Here is a 23,811-nt window from a genome sequence, read left to right on the forward strand (position 1 = left end):
TTAATCCCTCTAACATTCAGCAAAATACAGTTTAGTAGTCCTGTCTTATTCATTTTAAATATTGTGAGAAAATGCTCTGATTAGGTGATAACATGAGATGTATAATTTGGAGCAAAAAAAAGAAAAAAGAAAAGAGAGATCTCTGACTCTTGCTAATAGTTTACAGGCTTCATACATCACAAATTGAACCTCATGGAGAGAGTGTCCCACAAACCCCAAACTAAAGAAAAAAAGAACCCACATTTAAACCCCAGTAAACCAAAAACTGAAAAAAACAAAAACAAAACAAGAAGAAAACAAATCGTGGGTTAACTCTGCTTCTAAACATTTATGGTATCCCCAGCAGAGAACAATTTTTCTGAAAAAGATCTTAGTGAATATTTTAATAAGCGTGTCAAAAGAGGAAGTGGTCTCTGCGTCCTAGCGGCGTTAAGTTTGTCACCTACTGCTGAGATAAACTCAAAACCTTCCCGTGATCGCGATCCACGTATTCAGCACCCATGCTCTAGAGCAGGGGTGGGCAACTCCAGGCCTTGAGGGCTGGTCTCCTGCAACTTTATGCGCAGATATTTGAAGCATCTCTACTTCAAATAATGAGGTCAATAGCAAGATTCCAGAGAACTTGACTGCACTGAGGAGGTGATTCAGCTATTGGATTCAAGTGTGTTGGACCAGGGAGACATCTAAGAGTTGCAGGACACCGGCCCTCCAGGACCAGGATGGCTCATCCCTGCTCTAGAGTGTCTGTGACGGTCATCTCTAGAGTTCATGACTCTAGAGTTCATGAATTAACTATAGAGCTCTATCCACCTTATTCCTACGCCCCATGATGCTTTGCGTGAATTATGGGCGTGACTTCCGCCGCAAGCCGGAACTGCCATTTGTTTACATGTTACCCTAACGCTAACTGGCTTTCGTCAGAGCTTGTAGGCTATAAAATATGTGGGAACACCAACGATCAAAGCTTAAATGTGACAATATTGTTTTACCGCAACCTACAGCTACGGAGGGGAGGGATGGCAATTTGAATGACCGCATTTCTTCAAGTCGCACTAGCATATGTAGCTACTTCACTGACTCAGATGGAGATGTGGGTTAACTTGCACTTGCTGCAGTCACAAACTAAATGTGGTCTGATTATTAGAGTACAGCCACGAACAGCACAACAGTTACCTGAGCTCCACAAGGGCATCTTACGACACTTTCCAGTGGCAAGTAGCTGTCAATAATAGGTTAATGTGTGATTCGGTTCAGTTCTAGTTCAGTGGGAGATTCGGCTGGTGCGCAAGATCTGGAGCGCAGCAGCAGCTGCGGTTATTTCTCTGCTGATTTGCAGTGACACTCAGCAACGGAGAACCTCAAGGTTCTGGTTCTGATGGATTAAATAAATCCAGATATTTTATTTTGTCTTATAAATAACATCTCCTGGCCCAGTCGTACTGATAAATACTCAGATCATTATTCTTTTAAATTCAAACGAAAAATAAAAAATAAAATGTGTAGTTCTGGTGTTTCATACTGTCGGCACAACTCAGATCTATGACAGATCTCAGATCTTCTCTGCTTTTTTTTTCTTTATTCCTGTCAGTTCTTCAGAGAAACGAGCTGCTAGCAGCGCTGCTAATTCACGATCATTCGGTTGTAAAACGTAACGATCTTGTTCCTGTCGCTCCGCGTGATTAAACTCACAATTACGATAATCTGTACTGAGCAGCTCTCAGCTCTCTTGTTTACGGACAGTAAACAAGTTTTACTAAATATTGTATCATAACCGAAAAGAGAGATGTAACTTCTATCATGAATATAGACTAGCAAAATACCCTACAAATTACAGTGAAATACTGCTACTTCCAGTGGGCGCCGGAATTAAGACACATAATTGTTTCCCCAGTAAGCCCCTCAGGAATAATGTCAATATTATTCCTGAATAACAGTCAGAGTTATTGCGCATAACTCTGACTATTATGCGCAACAACCAATATTAGTATCATATAGTGGTATCAACCCCTACTGAATACACAAGTCTGATGATGTCTACTGTTTTCTGATTAAAAGTGAGTCCACATGTTGGTGTTGAGTAAATCACTTTCTATTCTAGAAATGAAAAAACATTCATGTGGGATCATTTTTTTACTGTAAAAAATGTTAATAGGGTGTCCTAATTCATTCATGAAAATGTATAATCCCTGAGTGACCGAGTGCATGACCTGACTGACAAACTGGTCCACGTTGGGGCATGTGTAGAATCAATTAGCACCTAAACTTATGTATTATTCAGATAACTTTGCAACCCTGAGGCAGTGCAGTTTGTTAGAAACTATAATTTTCTGATGACCTGTTGAAGAACCAAACATTTGATCTAGAAGGGTCTTCATGTACCTGTTCCTCTGTGACAGTTCTCATGCTCAGCATCTGCTTGGAAACACTTGTGTTTGCGGAAAGACTGCATCAAAGCTATGCAGACACAGAGCCAGGTCTTAAGAAACGGAGGAAGGGGGAGAAAGAGGAGGGGTGACTCACAAAGAACATTCAGTACCAAAGCCTGTGGAGGAAGGAACTGAGCTGCAGATAAAGAGAAAGGGGAGAAGTTCCACAGAAGATTGTAGAAAACAGCTTCCTATCTGAATAAACCCTGTGGTGTGAAGCTGGCATGTGTCAACAGGCCAAACAACAGGATAGAAATGGGTAAACTTACTCAGAACATGCAGGCCTTTTGTTGCACTCATGGCCCAGATTCTATGTTTACTGAAGGTGCAGGTCGCACAGTTCCTCAATAACATGAAGCAGTCAATTTTTACCTCTAGAAAAAGAAATAATATATCAAAGACTAACTAAAGTATTTGTACCACCAGCACTTTTAAAAAATTTTCCCATTATAAACACCAACCTTAAAGCGGCAATATGTAACTTTTTTTGAAGCTATATTACTTTAATATTTGTTAAAAATCTCATTATATCCTGAAAGTAGAATGAGAAGTAATCTGTGAAAAAAATCAAGTCTCTCTGCCTCTTCCCTGAGCCCCGAATAGCATTTAGAAAAATACTCCACAACCAAGGAGGAGTATCTTTTATTCCCTTTAGAATTGGTTTGTTTCTCTGCCATTAGCATAACATCAACCCACCGCTAGCTTGAGCAACGCGGTGTGCGCTGTGCGGCAGTGAGCTGTGCATACATGGTTGTGAATGACAGACCAAAGACACTCCTCCTGGCTCTGATTGGTTGTTTTGATTTGGGAGCGAGTATTTTTCTAAATGCTATTAGGGGCTAAGGAAAAAGGCAGGGGAACTCGATTTTTTTTCATAGATTATCTCTCTCATATTCTACTTTCAAGATAATGAGATTTTTAACAAATATGAAAATAATATATCTTTAAGGAAATTATATTCTGCAGCTTTAACTACCCTGTTTCACTTCTTTGATGGCATGACAGGCATTGGTAAAAATACAAGAGAAGCCAAACAGCAGCAGCACCTACTGTATATATTTTTCTCCTGAAGTTAGCGTCTTTATGGCCTCTCTTAGCATTCCTTAGTGAGACAGTTGGAAACAAATAAACAGAATATACAAGTGTTTGGAGATGATTGTTACCTTTAATATGATGGTGCAGGGTCATGGGATATGGTTATAAATGTTGGCAGAATCAGTACTAACAAAAATGAATTGATTATCATAACATTGTCAAAGGGTTGAAGTTATTGTCCGATGATGGTATTGACCTTCCTCTGCATGTGTGTGTGTTTCCTGGATGACTCGTCCTTCTTCTTCCTGCTGCTCTGCTGCAGACTGTAGGTTTTCCTGGCTTGAACTCTCTCCTTCTCCAGAACCTCTGTATCGTCCAGAATTTCCAGGCCTGGGATCTGACTGATTACATAAAGTCTGAGGGGGAAACACCACAGGTACAATAACAATCCAGTCAACATGGACAAGCTGTTTAGCTGCCAGTGCATCTTTTATAAGGTGGTAAGATGGGAAATGGTATAAAATTACATTGGAAGACGAGTCAGGACTTCAGGGTAGGTGTTACTGTAGCCCTGCTGAAATTTATAATAACTAGAAAAACATTTATTTGATCATTTTCTGAAAAGTTAGACCCCGAGTAGTATATTTCTGACAGTTATTTCTGATTTGAGTTTTGCTAGAGTAATCTGTCCAGAAGAAGGCTCCTCATTTGCTTTGCTAAGATAGTTTGTTAGAAATGTACTGAGGGAAAACTCCATATGTGACAATAAAATACATTATTGGTCCCAAAGGGAAATTAAATGATAACCAAAATAGTTTTTTTTTCTCTCTCTCAATGGTTGGATGTTTAAATGAATGATAAATCATTTTAAAGTAGGGTTAGAGTTAGGATTAGGTTGGTTGAGGGGGCGAGAAGAGCAACATGAATGAGAAAACAGGAGTGAGGACCCCAGGAACCTTAAGAGGAAAAGAGGAAGCGCACAAATGGAAAATGAAAATAAACTTGTTAAATGTTTTAGTTCGATGTTTGTTAGTATATTTAGGAACGCAGCAGGACTTCTCGAAGCTGTGTCCTGCATAAAACAGTAGTTGAAATACAGGGCCAGCCTGAGCCTCCATGGGGTGCTAAGCGAATTTTGGTTTTCTGTTAATTCTGTTAATAATGTGAACTGGTGTTCTTTTAAAAAGTAGAGAGGCTTTGGGGATGTTGCATTTGTCAGTTGGGGACAACACTGAATGGGAAGGAATGGGTACATGTTTTTTTGTTGTTTTGTGTGTGTTTTCTTTGTTCTCTTTATGTTATTTATTATTTGCACAGATGATAGCTAACTACAAATTTACACCAATGACGAGACTAATCAATGTGATTTGGACCATTCTCTCTCATCATGTATGTAGATGTTGACTTCCACTGACGATACCTCTACCTCTGAAGGTAATGGTTGCCATGTTAATTTTGTTAACTGGAATGTGAAGGGATTGAATCATCCAGTGAAACGGAATCTCTTAAGGTACATATAGAATTTCTGCAAGAAATGCACCTTTAAGATATAGATCATTCAAGGCTTAAAAGAAGTTGGGTTGGGCAAATTTTTCATTCCAGTTTTAATGGTAAAGCATGAGGCACAGCAATTCTAGTCAATAAAAATACTTCACTTATAGTATCGGATATAATGACTGACTCAAATGGCCAATACGTAATTATGACTGTGTCACTTTTTAACACTCCTATAACTTTAGCAAACATATACACACCAAGAGGTGGCACCCTGGAGCACACCGCATACACCATACACCAACCATAAAAGATGGTCCCTGTTGCTCAAGGTGGTTCTTGATCTCGAGTGAGTGCGCATACCCTTTGAGGTACCTAAAAGCGGGCAGGGAACCATTCGTGGTGGGCCCGCAGCCTCAAAGAGTGAACCCACAAACCCTAACATTGACAACTTTAAATTCTTCAACAACTTGATTCACTTCCTTTCTCGAATTGATACTCACCAATTGATACTTGGACGAGACATGAATACTGTCATGGACTCAGTGTTGGGTCATTCCTCAACCAAAAACATTTCACTCCTGAAGTCTTCCATAGTTTTACAGTCATTTTTACAGAATTACAGTGCTGTGGATGTGTGGCAATATTTACACCCATATACCCGACAATATTCCTTTTTTTCTGCAGTTCATCAAACTTATTCATGTATAGATAATTTTTTTGTAGATAAAAAACTACTTCCTAATATTAAAACTTGTACATATGATAGTACAGTTATATCTGATCATAGCCCGTTTATTTTGGAACTTAGTTTTCCAGACAAACGTTCTGTGTATTCTTGGTGACTCAGTCCTCTTCTTTTGTCAGATAAAGAATTTGTGCAACACATTTCTGAACAAATTGATTTTCTCTTAGAAATGAACATTTTACCTGGTATAGCTTTTAGTATAGTTTGGGAAAGCTTGAAATAATTCTTACGCGGTCACATTAATCCTATTGCTCACATTCTAAGAAAGAAAAAGTAAAACGTTTAACTGAACTGACAGATCTGATTTCACAACTAGACAAACAGCACTCTCTAACTCCATCTCCGGATTTGTATAAACAAAGACTGAGTTCAATTTAATTTCCACAGAACAGTCTGAAAATATGATTCTTAAGTCTAGAACAGTGTTTCTCAACCTTTTTCGGCCCAGCGCCCCCCTAGCCTTTAACCAGGTCCCTCACCGCCCCCCACCAAAGAATTTGCAGGCTACTTTGCACTGACTATTATTTTATCATTAATATTACTATCACTATTGTAGATGTTATGATTTTTATGTTTGTTTCTGTATTTATCATCAAAAATAATTTCCCAGAGAACAAAAAAGTCATGGGAATAGAAATTATTTTCACAGGCGTCTATGAAAAATGCAACGAACATTCAAGTTAAAATCGGTAGGCCTAACAGCAGCCAATCAGAGTGGAAAAAATATTCTTATTTTGTGCCATTTTCTAGTTGTTAAATATTCCACAAAATGACCAGATAAAAGATGTAAAACATGCCAGTTTAAACTTTGATCTATTTGCTAACGACAGAGCTCTGCAACATTAAAACATGGATCGAACTGTAACTACATTAATCATAACTCTTCTTCTCTTCAGTGTTTCTGTGGGTTTCTGGTGGTGCAGCTCTGTGCTGCCTTCAGGAGAATGGGACATCAGAGTATCATCCATAAAACTTCACCCACATGGCATTTATTGTGCAAACCAGAGCTTTCAGTGGAAAAACAAAAGTTCCAGGTTCCTTTTAATGCCATACAAATATGAGACAGAAACATATAGGTCTATATCTTTATATAGACCTGTCTATTAATTTATAGATTAATAGTTTTACTGAACAGAAATTACAAAGAACAAATCTGGTTCTTAATAAAATCCTAATGAGTCAAACTGAAAGTGTCATGGAGTCATCAGCCTCATGACATTAACACTGACATGAAAAATAATATTGAAGAAATAAATATATAAAATCTAATTAAAAACATAAATAAGTGATGAGTTCTTTACTGTTATGGTCTATAAGATATATTTATCCTCATTACTAGATATGGTCTCAACAAACCCATGACACTTCAACAATATTATTTTACCTTTTATCTGGAAATAGTGTCTATTTATTCTTGCCATAAACAGACAGATTATATCCTGTATTAAGTATTGCTCGAAAGGTCTTGCCTTGTATTTACTTTAGTTTCTTAGTTTATTCTTAGTTAATTCTTGCATTTTGTTCTTCATTCATTTCCATTTAGTTTCATTTGATTAGTATTATCCTCTCTTGGTTTATTGCTATGTCCACGTCAGTTTCTTTCCTGTTGCTAGATTTATTTTATTATTTATTGACGCTCACCACCAGTAATCTTCACTCATCACCTGCTGCGCCGCCTAATCGTCATGCTTCACATCATGTGTTGATTTTTTCACTGTTCAGCATCGGATTCTCTGTTTTTATGCCATAATTCACATCTAGTTCGTCGCTCCGTTTTATGTCCCGCTTCTCCTGTTTCAGAGTTTTGCGCAATGTGCGCGTCTTTTTTTTAAGGCCCTAAGGTGCAGGACGGTCGGGAAGCGTATCGATGGGGAAAAGGCAAACTGACATAAACCTTTTAAAACAACAGAAACAATTTCTGTATTCTGATTATTGAAATTTAAAAGGGCTGTGGTACCGTTGTTCTATCACACCTGTTTCATACCGGACCACTTACGCTCTCTATCGTGGTATCACTCATGGAGGGATTTCTTTATTTCTTTATTTAAATGGGTTAATTTTTCAGAGGGATACAAAGTGAGGGTATTGTGATTTTAGCTAGCAGTAGCAGGAGAACGGAGCTGCGCCAAGAAGCTAACAGAAGCTAACAAACACTGAATAGCTGCCATCGATACAGTTGCAGCCAAGCATGGTTTAATGTTACACAATACAATTTTACCAAGTTGCTCAAAGTCTAAACTGGCATTGTTGTGCATTTAAGGTGTAAAGTTTACCTTCCACCAAACGCCCCCCCTTTTGTAAAAATGTCCGCCAGCGCTCCCTGCCGTCCTCTGAATGCCCCCTGGGGGGCGGTACCGCCCACGTTGAGAACCGCTAGTCTAGAAGAATGTGGTATGAGCATGGGGAGAAAACATCTAAGATTTTGACACATCAGCTCCATAGAAACTTCACAATCTGGACAGGTCACCACAGATCCACAAAAAATAAATAAGAGTTTTAAAATATTTTTACTGTACCCTTTATGAAAAATAATCTTTAAAATGCCTGGCTGTTTGATACTTTTTTTTTAAAAGATGGCGATTCCAACTTTAGACTCTACATTTCCGTAAATGTAGAGGTTGATCCGTATCAACCGGAAGAACAGATTACTGTATTAGAAATTAAATTGGCAATTAACTCAATGCTGAATGCAAAGTCTCCGGGACCAGATGGCTATCCAGTTGAATTTTTCAAGACCTTTAATGATAGTGGTCTCCATTGTTACAAGATATGTTTATTGAATCATTTAACTCGCGATGTCTTCCCCCAACGCTTCCTCAAGCAATTATCCATCCATCCATCCATTTTCTTTACACCCTTGTCCCTTGGTGGGGTCGGGAGAGGTGCTGGTGCCTCTCCAGCTAACGTTCCGGGCAAGAGGCAGGATTCACCCTGGACAGGTCGCCAGTCTATCGCATCCTCAAGCAACTATTTTTCTATTATTGAAGCCAAATAAGGCTCCACTTGAGTGTTCATACTGTTAAATGTGGACCTAAAAATATTGTCTAAAATCCTGGCTTTCAGGCCAGAACGATGTTTACCTCATTATTTCTTCTGATCAAACAGGACTTGTAAAGGGAAGGCATGGCTTTTTCAACTTGCGTAGATTTTTTTAACATATTACACATGGAGTCAACTACAACTAGTAAAGTTGTCTTATCACTTAATGATGAAAAGGCTTTCGACCGGGTGGAGTGCATATTAAATAAATTTGGGTTTGGCCCTAAATTCATTTCTTGGGTTCAGGTACTTTACTCCTCGCTTATGGTGCGTGTTCGAACAAATTCATTAGGGAGCACTGCCAAAAACACACTTTAAAAAAAAAGAAAAGAATTACATGGATATTTTTTATTATCTAACCCTCTTTACTATTAGCTAAATTGTGGAGAAAAAAAACCCTTTTGTTTTCAAAACATCTTGTACGTAGCGAGTCTATGGCGGTGGGCACGTCAAAGCCTAAATGTAACTAGTCAGTTTACTTTTGTTTATTTGGCGGCTTGGCACATTTACTGTAAGCTAAAATGAATGAGCAGAGTTTGATCCCACTTGTAGTTCTAACAGCGGTCGTTTGGATCCTGGCTGAGATTTTTCCCGTGTGCGTGGTTCTTGTGGGTCACTGGATGGCTGACATCTGCCGCTCCCACTGAGCGCCTCAGACGGCGGGTTAAACAATTTAGTCTAGTCCCCAAAAGAGTAGAAATTAAGCAAACAATGTTGCATCACCTTCTACTCCTCTGGACGTCTGACACCACCTGAACCTCGGAATCAACATCCCCGTCTTTCCGTGGATCACAGGGTAGGCTTTGCTATCATGTCTTTATTATTTAGCATCATTTGTAAAAAAAAAAAAAAAGTCTGGAGATGTGGTTGTGCTCTTGCAGGTCAGGTGCAGTTATAGTTTTGTGCTACTCTCCGATCTGTCTAACTTTTTCTTTTTGGCGTCTGCTGGTGTCAGTTAATGGGTGACACCACTGAACAGCTTTTCAGTTCGTGAAACCCGTCAGAACCGCGCATGGTAAAAAGCTCAGGCGGGATCTTAGAACAATGGGAGGAGCTTATTCAGTTTTAATTCACAGAAAAACTGCCAAGCCGCCAAATTAAGAAAAGTAAACTGACCAATGAGATTTAGCCTTTTCATCATGCCCTTTGACCCCCACATGATAACTATGGTTATCATTACTCATAACCATAGTGAGTAGTCCATAACATTAATATTATCAGACCACATGTAATCAGACATATTATTGTTATAAAGGCTGAGCCAACAAAATGTATGTCTGTATCAAACAAGTAGCCCTTCGTGTTACTCTGTACCCATGAAGTAGCTCCCAGTCTCAAAAAGGTTGGTGACCCCATAGATATAATAGAAGAGTAAACCCCGCATTGGCTGCTCCGGCGCAGGAAATACGGCGGCCATCTTGGAGCGGTCGACCCTCCTACTTTGCTCAACCAAAACAACAGAAGATGCCTCAGCACTGAGGGATATTGTTGTTCGGATTGATGGATTATTGATGTGAGGGCTCCACAAACAACATTTCACAAGTAAGATGGACATATTATTGTGTATATGTTGTGATTAGAATATTAATTTACTGTATTTATGTCCACCGGGGAGATACCAGCTAATATTAGCTACAGTGCTTGGTGTCATATGGGTTCAGCCGCTATGAAGGCTAACTGAGATTCTGTAAATCTTCAAAAATTTATTATTCTCCAACATTGACTTAGATTACTTGACACAAGAGCCTATATTAGAAATGAAACTATTTAACATATATTATAAAACTTATATTATGTGTTATAACATTCACCAGCAAAGTTTACACAGGTGGTAAAGACTATTATTTATATGTAATCCTCTCACTCTGTCAAAAGTAAGATACATTCCAAATCTTCCGTTTTTGTTTTGAAGGTTTCCTAAAGACACGATGTGAGGAAGAAGAGGGAGAATCTATAAAGACAGACAGATTCACTGCAGCACGGATGAATCTCACATCGGATTTTGGACTCAATCTCAGCTGCTGAATCTCTGAAGATAGAACTCGTTGGCTGGAAAACATATATATATATATATAAACATGTACCCAATATATAATTCAGTATTAATCATTATTTATTTGTGTTTGTATATATATGAATATGTATTGATGTTACTTAATAATTTATTAAATAAATTATGAGCGGCTGTGTGCTTTGTAATATGCTCATCATACATCAATATTAGAATATTCAATTCCTATTCTATTGTTATAGCCACTAAGCATATTTAAATATGCTTAACTATATTTAAAAAATCCATCCATCCATCCATTTTCTTCCGCTTATCCGGGGTCGGGTCGAACCGCAGCTTCAAAAGGGAGGCCCAGATTTCCCTCTCCCCAGCCACTTCTTCCAGCTCCTCCGGGGGAACCCCAAGGCGTTCCCAGGCCAGCCGAGAGACGTAATCCCTCCAGCGTGTCCTGGGTCTTCCCCGAGGCCTCCTCCCGGTGGGACGTGCCCAGAACACCTCACCAGGAAGGCGTCCAGGAGGCATCCTGACCAGATGCCCGAGCCTCAACTGGCTCCTCTCAACGTGGAGGAGCAGCGGCTCTACTCTGAGTCCCTCCCGGATGACCGAGCTTCTCATCCTGTCTCTAAGGGAGAACCCAGGCACCCTGCGGAGGAAACCCATTACGGCCGCTTGTATCCGTGATCTCGCTCTTTCGGTCACGACCCAAAGCTCATGACCATAGATAAGGGTGGGAACGTAGATAGACCGGTAAATCGAGAGCTTCGCTTTTTGGCTCAGCTCTCTCTTCACCACGACGGACCGGTACAGCGCCCACTTCACGGCAGACGCTGCCCCAATCCGCCTGTCGATCTCCCGCTCCCTTCTTCCCTCATTCGTGAACAAGATCCCCAGATACTTAAAACTCCTCCACTTGAGGCAGGACGACCCCCCTGACCCGGAGAAGACACTCTACCCTAATTGCAATCTAATTATTCAGTTCACAATTGAAGTTTTATTATCAGGATTCTGCAAATAGAATATTTTCATAGTATATATCAATCATTCCTTTCATACAGTCGAAGCTCCCTGAAACTATAATTTTGTGAACTATAATTTTGATTCCTTTGAGTATCATGATATTTTACAAAATCTGACTGATATGATCTTCTTGATCGCATACAGATGGTTCACATTGATCATTTATAAGCTTTATAAGCTTAAGAGGTGTTTGTTTGGTGTCTGTTAGTGAACATTAATGAACAGGTTGTAGATAATTTTAAAGGTAACAAAACGATTTACCATGTTGTGACCAACTCTTGGAGCCTGGTTGTGTAGCAAGCATGTTTTATTCTTTAGGTAAGTGTACCAACAGCTAACTTGGTTAATGTTATTATTAGTTGGGCCAGGTGTCAGAAGATGTAAGTAAGTCTCCGTGAGAGGGGCTACTTGAGAAAAAAGCAAAGATTCACTGATTGAATTGTTGGTCGATAGCCAGCATATATTTGAATTTCAGCAATAAACATTGAAGGAACCTGAATGACCATTCAGTTTGATAAATATTTACACAGAGCATCATTCAATAAATCGATAGAAATCCAAGTGCTCACATGAAAACATCAAATCTAAATAAAAAATACAAATTGTACTAAATATTTGAATACAGACTGATGGTTCACATTGATCATTTATAAGTTCTTAGTATTGGAACCTTAACAACTACGGGTGTACTGTATTTTGTTAGTGAACAAAAAGGAAAGAATCATTAGTGTCAAAAAACAAACAGCGTATAAGCCAGAGACAAAAGCTGTAGATAATTTTAAAGGTAACAAAACAATTTACCATGTTGGAGCAACTCTTGGAGTGTGGTTGTGTACTGTAAAAACTTTAAACTTTAGGGAAAACTGAAAGATAAATATTAGTAGCCTAACATAGGCCTGTTAAGTCCCTGTCACATATTCTTAAGAAATAATATTTACAGATGAGGAACTTTTACTGAAATGTATCACACTAGCAAGTGTTACAGAAAAAAAATCTATAAGTTTCAAATGTATTTAAACCAACCTTTACTATTTTGGAGAAAGCATGAAGCACTGAGAAGATCAGTGTTGATTCAACAACAGGAAAAAAAAGACTGAAGCAAAGCAATGTTGCCTGTTAACATAATGTTGCCTATTAACATAATGTTGCCTGTTAACATAATGTTGCCTGTTAACATACTGTTGCCTGTTAACATAATGTTGCCTGTTAACATAATATTGCCTGTTAACATACTGTTGCATATTAACATAAGGTTGCCTGTTAACATAATGTTGCCTGTTAACATACTGTTGCCTATTAACATAATGTTGCCTGTTAACATAATGTTGCCTGTTAACATAATGTTGCCTGTTAACATAATGTTGCCTGTTAACATAATGTTGCCTATTAACATAATGTTGCCTATTAACATAATGTTGCCTGTTAACATGTTGCCTGTTAACATAATGTTGCCTGTTAACATACTGTTGCCTATTAACATAATGTTGCCTATTAACATACTGTTGCCTGTTAACATAATGTTGCCTATTAACATAATGTTGCCTATTAACATACTGTTGCCTGTTAACATAATGTTGCCTGTTAACATAATGTTGCCTGTTAACATAATGTTGCCTGTTAACATAATGTTGCCTATCAACATAATGTTGCCTGTTAACATACTGTTGCCTGTTAACATAATGTTGCCTGTTAACATAATGTTGCCTGTTAACATAAAGTTGCCTATTAACATAATGTTGCCTGTTAACATACTGTTGCCTATTAACATAATGTTGCCTGTTAACATAATGTTGCCTATTAACATAATGTTGCCTGTTAACATACTGTTGCCTGTTAACATACTGTTGCCTGTTAACATAATGTTGCCTGTTAACATAATGTTGCCTGTTAACATAATATTGCCTGTTAACATACTGTTGCCTATTAACATAATGTTGCCTGTTAACATAATGTTGCCTATTAACATACTGTTGCCTGTTAACATACTGTTGCCTATTAACATAATGTTGCCAGTTAACATAATGTTGCCTATTAACATAATGTTGCCTGTTAACATACTGTTGCCTGTTAACATACTGTTGCCTATTAACATAATGTTGCCTGTTAACATAATATTGCCTGTTAACATACTGTTGCCTATTAACATAATGTTGCCTGTTAACATAATGTTGCCTGTTAACATACTGTTGCCTATTAACATAATGTTGCCTGTTAACATAATGTTGCCTGTTAACATACTGTTGCCTGTTAACATACTGTTGCCTATTAACATAATGTTGCCTGTTAACATACTGTTGCCTGTTAACATAATGTTGCCTGTTAACATACTGTTGCCTGTTAACATACTGTTGCCTGTTAACATACTGTTGCCTGTTAACATACTGTTGCCTGTTAACATACTGTTGCCTATTAACATAATGTTGCCTGTTAACATACTGTTGCCTGTTAACATAATGTTGCCTGTTAACATACTGTTGCCTGTTAACATACTGTTGCCTGTTAACATACTGTTGCCTGTTAACATACTGTTGCCTGTTAACATACTGTTGCCTGTTAACATACTGTTGCCTGTTAACATACTGTTGCCTGTTAACATACTGTTGCCTGTTAACATACTGTTGCCTGTTAACATACTGTTGCCTGTTAACATAATGTTGCCTGTTAACATAATGTTGCCTATTAACATACTGTTGCCTGTTAACATACTGTTGCCTATTAACATACTGTTGCCTGTTAACATACTGTTGCCTGTTAACATACTGTTGCCTGTTAACATAATGTTGCCTATTAACATACTGTTGCCTGTTAACATACTGTTGCCTGTTAACATACTGTTGCCTGTTAACATAATGTTGCCTGTTAACATACTGTTGCCTGTTAACATACTGTTGCCTGTTAACATAATGTTGCCTATTAACATACTGTTGCCTGTTAACATACTGTTGCCTATTAACATACTGTTGCCTGTTAACATACTGTTGCCTGTTAACATAATGTTGCCTATTAACATACTGTTGCCTGTTAACATACTGTTGCCTATTAACATACTGTTGCCTGTTAACATACTGTTGCCTATTAACATACTGTTGCCTGTTAACATACTGTTGCCTGTTAACATACTGTTGCCTGTTAACATAATGTTGCCTGTTAACATAATGTTGCCTATTAACATACTGTTGCCTGTTAACATAATGTTGCCTGTTAACATAATGTTGCCTATTAACATACTGTTGCCTGTTAACATACTGTTGCCTGTTAACATAATGTTGCCTGTTAACATAATGTTGCCTGTTAACATACTGTTGCCTGTTAACATACTGTTGCCTGTTAACATAATGTTGCCTGTTAACATAATGTTGCCTGTTAACATAATGTTGCCTGTTAACATACTGTTGCCTGTTAACATACTGTTCCCTGTTAACATAATGTTGCCTGTTAACATACTGTTGCCTGTTAACATACTGTTGCCTATTAACATACTGTTGCCTATTAACATACTGTTGCCTGTTAACATAATGTTGCCTATTAACATACTGTTGCCTGTTAACATACTGTTGCCTGTTAACATAATGTTGCCTGTTAACATACTATTGCCTGTTAACATAATGTTGCCTGTTAACATAATGTTGCCTGTTAACATACTATTGCCTGTTAACATACTGTTGCCTGTTAACATAATGTTGCCTATTAACATAATGTTGCCTGTTAACATAATGTTGCCTGTTAACATACTGTTGCCTGTTAACATACTGTTGCCTGTTAACATAATGTTGCCTGTTAACATAATGTTGCCTGTTAACATACTGTTGCCTGTTAACATACTGTTCCCTGTTAACATAATGTTGCCTGTTAACATACTGTTGCCTGTTAACATACTGTTGCCTATTAACATACTGTTGCCTATTAACATACTGTTGCCTGTTAACATAATGTTGCCTATTAACATACTGTTGCCTGTTAACATACTGTTGCCTGTTAACATAATGTTGCCTGTTAACATACTATTGCCTGTTAACATAATGTTGCCTGTTAACATAATGTTGCCTGTTAACATACTATTGCCTGTTAACATAATGTTGCCTGTTAACATAATGTTGCCTATTAACATAATGTTGCCTGTTAACATAATGTTGCCTGTTAACATACTGTTGCCTATTAACATAATGTTGCCTGTTAACATAATGTTGCCTGTTAACATATGTTGCCTGTTAACATACTGTTGACTATTAACATAATGTTGCCTATTAACATACTGTTGCCTATTAACATAATGTTGCCTGTTAACATAATGTTGCCTGTTAACATGTTGCCTGTTAACATAATGTTGCCTGTTAACATAATGTTGCCTATTAACATACTGTTGCCTGTTAACATAATGTTGCCTATTAACACAATGTTGCCTATTAACACAATGTTGCCTATTAACATAATGTTGCCTGTTAACATAATGTTGCCTGTTAACATAATGTTGCCTGTTAACATAATGTTGCCTGTTAACATACTGTTGCCTGTTAACATACTGTTGCCTGTTAACATAATGTTGCCTGTTAACATAATGTTGCCTGTTAACATACTGTTGCCTGTTAACATACTGTTGCCTGTTAACATAATGTTGCCTGTTAACATAATGTTGCCTGTTAACATAATGTTGCCTGTTAACACACTGTTGCCTGTTAACATACTGTTGCCTGTTAACATAATGTTGCCTGTTAACATAATGTTGCCTGTTAACATACTGTTGCCTGTTAACATACTGTTGCCTATTAACATACTGTTGCCTATTAACATACTGTTGCCTGTTAACATAATGTTGCCTATTAACATAATGTTGCCTGTTAACATAATGTTGCCTGTTAACATACTGTTGCCTATTAACATAATGTTGCCTGTTAACATAATGTTGCCTGTTAACATATGTTGCCTGTTAACATACTGTTGACTATTAACATAATGTTGCCTATTAACATACTGTTGCCTATTAACATAATGTTGCCTGTTAACATAATGTTGCCTGTTAACATGTTGCCTGTTAACATAATGTTGCCTGTTAACATAATGTTGCCTATTAACATACTGTTGCCTGTTAACATAATGTTGCCTATTAACACAATGTTGCCTATTAACACAATGTTGCCTATTAACATAATGTTGCCTGTTAACATAATGTTGCCTGTTAACATAATGTTGCCTGTTAACATAATGTTGCCTGTTAACATAATGTTGCCTGTTAACATACTGTTGCCTGTTAACATACTGTTGTCTGTTAACATACTGTTGCCTGTTAACATACTGTTGCCTGTTAACATACTGTTGCCTATTAACATACTGTTGCCTATTAACATACTGTTGCCTGTTAACATACTGTTGCCTGTTAACATAATGTTGCCTGTTAACATAATGTTGCCTGTTAACATACTGTTGCCTGTTAACATACTGTTGCCTGTTAACATAATGTTGCCTGTTAACATAATGTTGCCTGTTAACGTAATGTTGCCTGTTAACACACTGTTGCCTGTTAACATACTGTTGCCTGTTAACATAATGTTGCCTGTTAACATAATGTTGCCTGTTAACATACTGTTGCCTGTTAACATACTGTTGCCTATTAACATACTGTTGCCTATTAACATACTGTTGCCTGTTAACATAATGTTGCCTATTAACATACTGTTGCCTGTTAACATACTGTTGCCTGTTAACATAATGTTGCCTGTTAACATAATGTTGCCTATTAACATACTGTTGCCTGTTAACATAATGTTGCCTATTAACATAATGTTGCCTATTAACACAATGTTGCCTATTAACATAATGTTGCCTGTTAACATAATGTTGCCTATTAACATAATGTTGCCTATTAACATAATGTTGCCTATTAACACAATGTTGCCTATTAACATAATGTTGCCTGTTAACATAATGTTGCCTGTTAACATAATGTTGCCTATTAACATAATGTTGCCTGTTAACATAATGTTGCCTGTTAACATGTTGCCTGTTAACATAATGTTGCCTGTTAACATACTGTTGCCTATTAACATAATGTTGCCTATTAACATACTGTTGCCTGTTAACATAATGTTGCCTATTAACATACTGTTGCCTGTTAACATACTGTTGCCTGTTAACATAATGTTGCCTGTTAACATACTGTTGCCTGTTAACATAATGTTGCCTATTAACATACTGTTGCCTGTTAACATAATGTTGCCTATTAACATAATGTTGCCTATTAACACAATGTTGCCTATTAACATAATGTTGCCTGTTAACATAATGTTGCCTGTTAACATAATGTTGCCTATTAACATAATGTTGCCTGTTAACATAATGTTGCCTGTTAACATGTTGCCTGTTAACATAATGTTGCCTGTTAACATACTGTTGCCTATTAACATAATGTTGCCTATTAACATACTGTTGCCTGTTAACATAATGTTGCCTATTAACATAATGTTGCCTATTAACATACTGTTGCCTGTTAACATAATGTTGCCTGTTAACATAATGTTGCCTGTTAACATAAAGTTGCCTATTAACATAATGTTGCCTGTTAACATACTGTTGCCTATTAACATAATGTTGCCTGTTAACATAATGTTGCCTATTAACATAATGTTGCCTGTTAACATACTGTTGCCTGTTAACATAATGTTGCCTATTAACATACTGTTGCCTGTTAACATAATGTTGCCTGTTAACATACTGTTGCCTGTTAACATACTGTTGCCTGTTAACATACTGTTGCCTATTAACATAATGTTGCCTGTTAACATACTGTTGCCTGTTAACATACTGTTGCCTATTAACATACTGTTGCCTGTTAACATACTGTTGCCTGTTAACATAATGTTGCCTGTTAACATAATGTTGCCTATTAACATACTGTTGCCTGTTAACATACTGTTGCCTGTTAACATACTGTTGCCTATTAACATAATGTTGCCTGTTAACATACTGTTGCCTGTTAACATACTGTTGCCTGTTAACATAATGTTGCCTGTTAACATAATGTTGCCTGTTAACATACTGTTGCCTGTTAACATACTGTTGCCTGTTAACATACTGTTGCCTATTAACATACTGTTGCCTGTTAACATACTGTTGCCTGTTAACATAATGTTGCCTGTTAACATAATGTTGCCTGTTAACATAATGTTGCCTATTAACATACTGTTGCCTGTTAACATACTGTTGCCTGTTAACATACTGTTGCCTGTTAACATACTGTTGCCTGTTAACATACTGTTGCCTGTTAACATACTGTTGCCTGTTAACATAATGTTGCCTATTAACATACTGTTGCCTGTTAACATACTGTTGCCTGTTAACATACTGTTGCCTGTTAACATAATGTTGCCTGTTAACATACTGTTGCCTGTTAACATACTGTTGCCTGTTAACATAATGTTGCCTATTAACATACTGTTGCCTGTTAACATACTGTTGCCTATTAACATACTGTTGCCTGTTAACATACTGTTGCCTGTTAACATAATGTTGCCTATTAACATACTGTTGCCTGTTAACATACTGTTGCCTATTAACATACTGTTGCCTGTTAACATACTGTTGCCTATTAACATACTGTTGCCTGTTAACATAATGTTGCCTATTAACATACTGTTGCCTGTTAACATACTGTTGCCTATTAACATACTGTTGCCTGTTAACATACTGTTGCCTATTAACATACTGTTGCCTGTTAACATACTGTTGCCTATTAACATACTGTTGCCTGTTAACATAATGTTGCCTATTAACATACTGTTGCCTGTTAACATAATGTTGCCTATTAACATACTGTTGCCTGTTAACATACTGTTGCCTGTTAACATAATGTTGCCTGTTAACATAATGTTGCCTGTTAACATACTGTTGCCTGTTAACATACTGTTGCCTGTTAACATAATGTTGCCTGTTAACATAATGTTGCCTGTTAACATACTGTTGCCTGTTAACATACTGTTGCCTGTTAACATACTGTTGCCTGTTAACATAATGTTGCCTGTTAACATACTGTTGCCTGTTAACATACTGTTGCCTATTAACATACTGTTGCCTATTAACATACTGTTGCCTGTTAACATAATGTTGCCTATTAACATACTGTTGCCTGTTAACATAATGTTGCCTGTTAACATAATGTTGCCTGTTAACATACTATTGCCTGTTAACATAATGTTGCCTGTTAACATAATGTTGCCTATTAACATAATGTTGCCTATTAACATACTGTTGCCTATTAACATAATGTTGCCTGTTAACATAATGTTGCCTGTTAACATGTTGCCTGTTAACATAATGTTGCCTGTTAACATAATGTTGCCTATTAACATACTGTTGCCTGTTAACATAATGTTGCCTATTAACATAATGTTGCCTATTAACACAATGTTGCCTATTAACATAATGTTGCCTGTTAACATAATGTTGCCTGTTAACATAATGTTGCCTGTTAACATAATGTTGCCTGTTAACATACTGTTGCCTATTAACATACTGTTGCCTGTTAACATAATGTTGCCTGTTAACATAATGTTGCCTGTTAACATACTGTTGCCTGTTAACATACTGTTGCCTGTTAACATAATGTTGCCTGTTAACATAATGTTGCCTGTTAACATACTGTTGCCTGTTAACATACTGTTGCCTGTTAACATAATGTTGCCTGTTAACATACTGTTGCCTGTTAACATACTGTTGCCTATTAACATACTGTTGCCTATTAACATACTGTTGCCTGTTAACATAATGTTGCCTATTAACATACTGTTGCCTGTTAACATACTGTTGCCTGTTAACATAATGTTGCCTGTTAACATACTGTTGCCTGTTAACATAATGTTGCCTATTAACATACTGTTGCCTGTTAACATACTGTTGCCTGTTAACATAATGTTGCCTGTTAACATAATGTTGCCTGTTAACATAATGTTGCCTGTTAACATAATGTTGCCTGTTAACATACTGTTGCCTGTTAACATAATGTTGCCTGTTAACATAATGTTGCCTGTTAACATAATGTTGCCTGTTAACATAATGTTGCCTGTTAACATACTGTTGCCTATTAACATACTGTTGCCTGTTAACATAATGTTGCCTTTAACATATGTTGCTTTAACATACTGTTGCCTGTTACATATGTTGCCTATTAACATACTGTTGCCTGTTAACATACTGTTGCCTGTTAACATAATGTTGCCTATTAACATACTGTTGCCTGTTAACATACTGTTGCCTGTTAACATAATGTTGCCTGTTAACATACTGTTGCCTGTTAACATAATGTTGCCTGTTAACATAATGTTGCCTGTTAACATAATGTTGCCTGTTAACATAATGTTGCCTGTTAACATACTGTTGCCTGTTAACATTTGGCTGTTTGTTAACATATGTTGCCTGTTAACATAATGTTGCCTGTTAACATACTGTTGCCTGTTAACATAATGTTGCCTGTTAACATAATGTTGCCTGTTAACATAATGTTGCCTGTTAACATACTGTTGCCTGTTAACATAATGTTGCCTGTTAACATAATGTTGCCTGTTAACATACTGTTGCCTGTTAACATAATGTTGCCTGTTAACATAATGTTGCCTGTTAACATAATGTTGCCTGTTAACATACTGTTGCCTGTTAACATAATGTTGCCTGTTAACATACTGTTGCCTGTTAACATAATGTTGCCTGTTAACATACTGTTGCCTGTTAACATACTGTTGCCTGTTAACATAATGTTGCCTGTTAACATACTGTTGCCTGTTAACATACTGTTGCCTGTTAACATAATGTTGCCTGTTAACATACTGTTGCCTGTTAACATAATGTTGCCTGTTAACATAATGTTGCCTGTTAACATACTGTTGCCTGTTAACATAATGTTGCCTGTTAACATAATGTTGCCTGTAATGTTGCCTGTTAACATAATGTTGCCTGTTTTTTTTAACTTTTTTTTTTTTTTTATTGTTGCCTGTTAACATATGTTGCCTGTTAACATAATGTTGCTGTTAACATATTTGTTTTTGCCTGTTAACATACTGTTGCCTGTTAACATAATGTTGCTGTTAACATACTGTTGCCTGTTAACATAATGTTGCCTGTTAACATAATGTTGCCTTTAACATATGTTGCCTGTTAACATAATGTTGCCTGTTAACATATGTTGCCTGTTAACATACTGTTGCCTGTTAACATAATGTTGCCTGTTAACATAATGTGCCTGTTAACATAATGTTGCCTGTTAACATAATGTTGCCTGTTAACATACTGTTGCCTATTAACATACTGTTGCTGTTAACATAATGTTGCCTGTTAACATACTGTTGCCTGTTAACATACTGTTGCCTGTTAACATAATGTTGCCTGTTAACATACTGTTGCCTGTTAACATAATGTTGCCTTTAACATACTGTTGCCTGTTAACATATGTTGCCTGTTAACATAATGTTGCCTGTTAACATACTGTTGCCTGTTAACATAATGTTGCCTGTTAACATACTGTTGCCTGTTAACATATGTTGCCTGTTAACATAATGTTGCCTGTTAACATATTTGTTTCTTTTGTTAACATATGTTGCTTTAACATAATGTTGCCTGTTAACATAATGTTGCCTGTTAACATAATGTTGCCTGTTAACATAATGTTGCCTGTTAACATACTGTTGCCTGTTAACATACTGTTGCCTGTTAACATAATGTTGCCTGTTAACATAATGTTGCCTGTTAACATAATGTTGCCTGTTAACATACTATTGCCTGTTAACATAATGTTGCCTATTAACATACTGTTGCCTGTTAACATAATGTTGCCTGTTAACATAATGTTGCCTGTTAACATACTATTGCCTGTTAACATAATGTTGCCTGTTAACATACTGTTGCCTGTTAACATAATGTTGCCTGTTAACATACTGTTGCCTGTTAACATAATGTTGCCTATTAACATACTGTTGCCTGTTAACATAATGTTGCCTGTTAACATACTGTTGCCTGTTAACATACTGTTGCCTGTTAACATAATGTTGCCTATTAACATACTGTTGCCTGTTAACATACTGTTGCCTGTTAACATAATGTTGCCTGTTAACATAATGTTGCCTGTTAACATACTATTGCCTGTTAACATAATGTTGCCTGTTAACATACTGTTGCCTGTTAACATAATGTTGCCTGTTAACATAATGTTGCCTGTTAACATACTGTTGCCTGTTAACATAATGTTGCCTGTTAACATAATGTTGCCTGTTAACATACTGTTGCCTGTTAACATAATGTTGCCTGTTAACATAATGTTGCCTGTTAACATACTATTGCCTGTTAACATAATGTTGCCTGTTAACATACTGTTGCCTGTTAACATAATGTTGCCTATTAACATACTGTTGCCTGTTAACATAATGTTGCCTGTTAACATAATGTTGCCTGTTAACATACTATTGCCTGTTAACATAATGTTGCCTGTTAACATACTGTTGCCTGTTAACATAATGTTGCCTGTTAACATAATGTTGCCTGTTAACATACTGTTGCCTGTTAACATACTGTTGCCTGTTAACATACTGTTGCCTGTTAACATAATGTTGCCTGTTAACATACTGTTGCCTGTTAACATAATGTTGCCTGTTAACATAATGTTGCCTGTGCACCAGCAAGGGCGTAGGAACGAGTCTGTCATTAGGGGGGGCGCATATCGGAAACCTGACAGATCAGTAAATAGCTTGAGCAGAAATATCAAACAATTATGCCATCAACACGTCAGTAATGCTCTAATCTGACCCTTGTTTCAGTAACATGTATTCTAACATGTTTTTATTTACAATCCAATAATCAGATTAAAGTTATGCATAGTATAATGACCGTCATTCCAGGATGAACACTCACTTTAGAATGAGTGTTCATCCTGGAATGAATTTGCCTCACAACTAGCAAGCTAAATACTCTGGTAGCACATACAGGCTACCAGATTCTGAAATATCTTATTGGTCAAAAGACATTTGATTATTGGTCAAAATGCATTGATATAAATTGACTGGTAACTG

General features: G+C 37.0%; 1 protein-coding gene across 1 annotated transcript in view; it reads right to left on the reverse strand.

Annotated features, from left to right (window-relative positions):
• Nucleotides 1–3,575: 3,575 nt before the first annotated feature.
• frem1a (Fras1 related extracellular matrix 1a) overlaps nucleotides 3,576–23,811 on the reverse strand; it is a 206,831-nt gene continuing 186,595 nt past the window's right edge. Inside the window, exon 33 of the mRNA XM_081599272.1 lies at nucleotides 3,576–3,877. Coding sequence (XP_081455398.1) covers nucleotides 3,680–3,877 — 198 coding nt within the window. The 3' untranslated portion in view covers nucleotides 3,576–3,679. The remainder of the gene's footprint in view (nucleotides 3,878–23,811) is intronic.

Source organism: Poecilia reticulata, chromosome 18 (genome assembly GCF_904066995.2).
Source record: "Poecilia reticulata chromosome 18, P_reticulata-male-v2, whole genome shotgun sequence".
Classification (NCBI taxonomy): domain Eukaryota; kingdom Metazoa; phylum Chordata; class Actinopteri; order Cyprinodontiformes; family Poeciliidae; genus Poecilia; species Poecilia reticulata.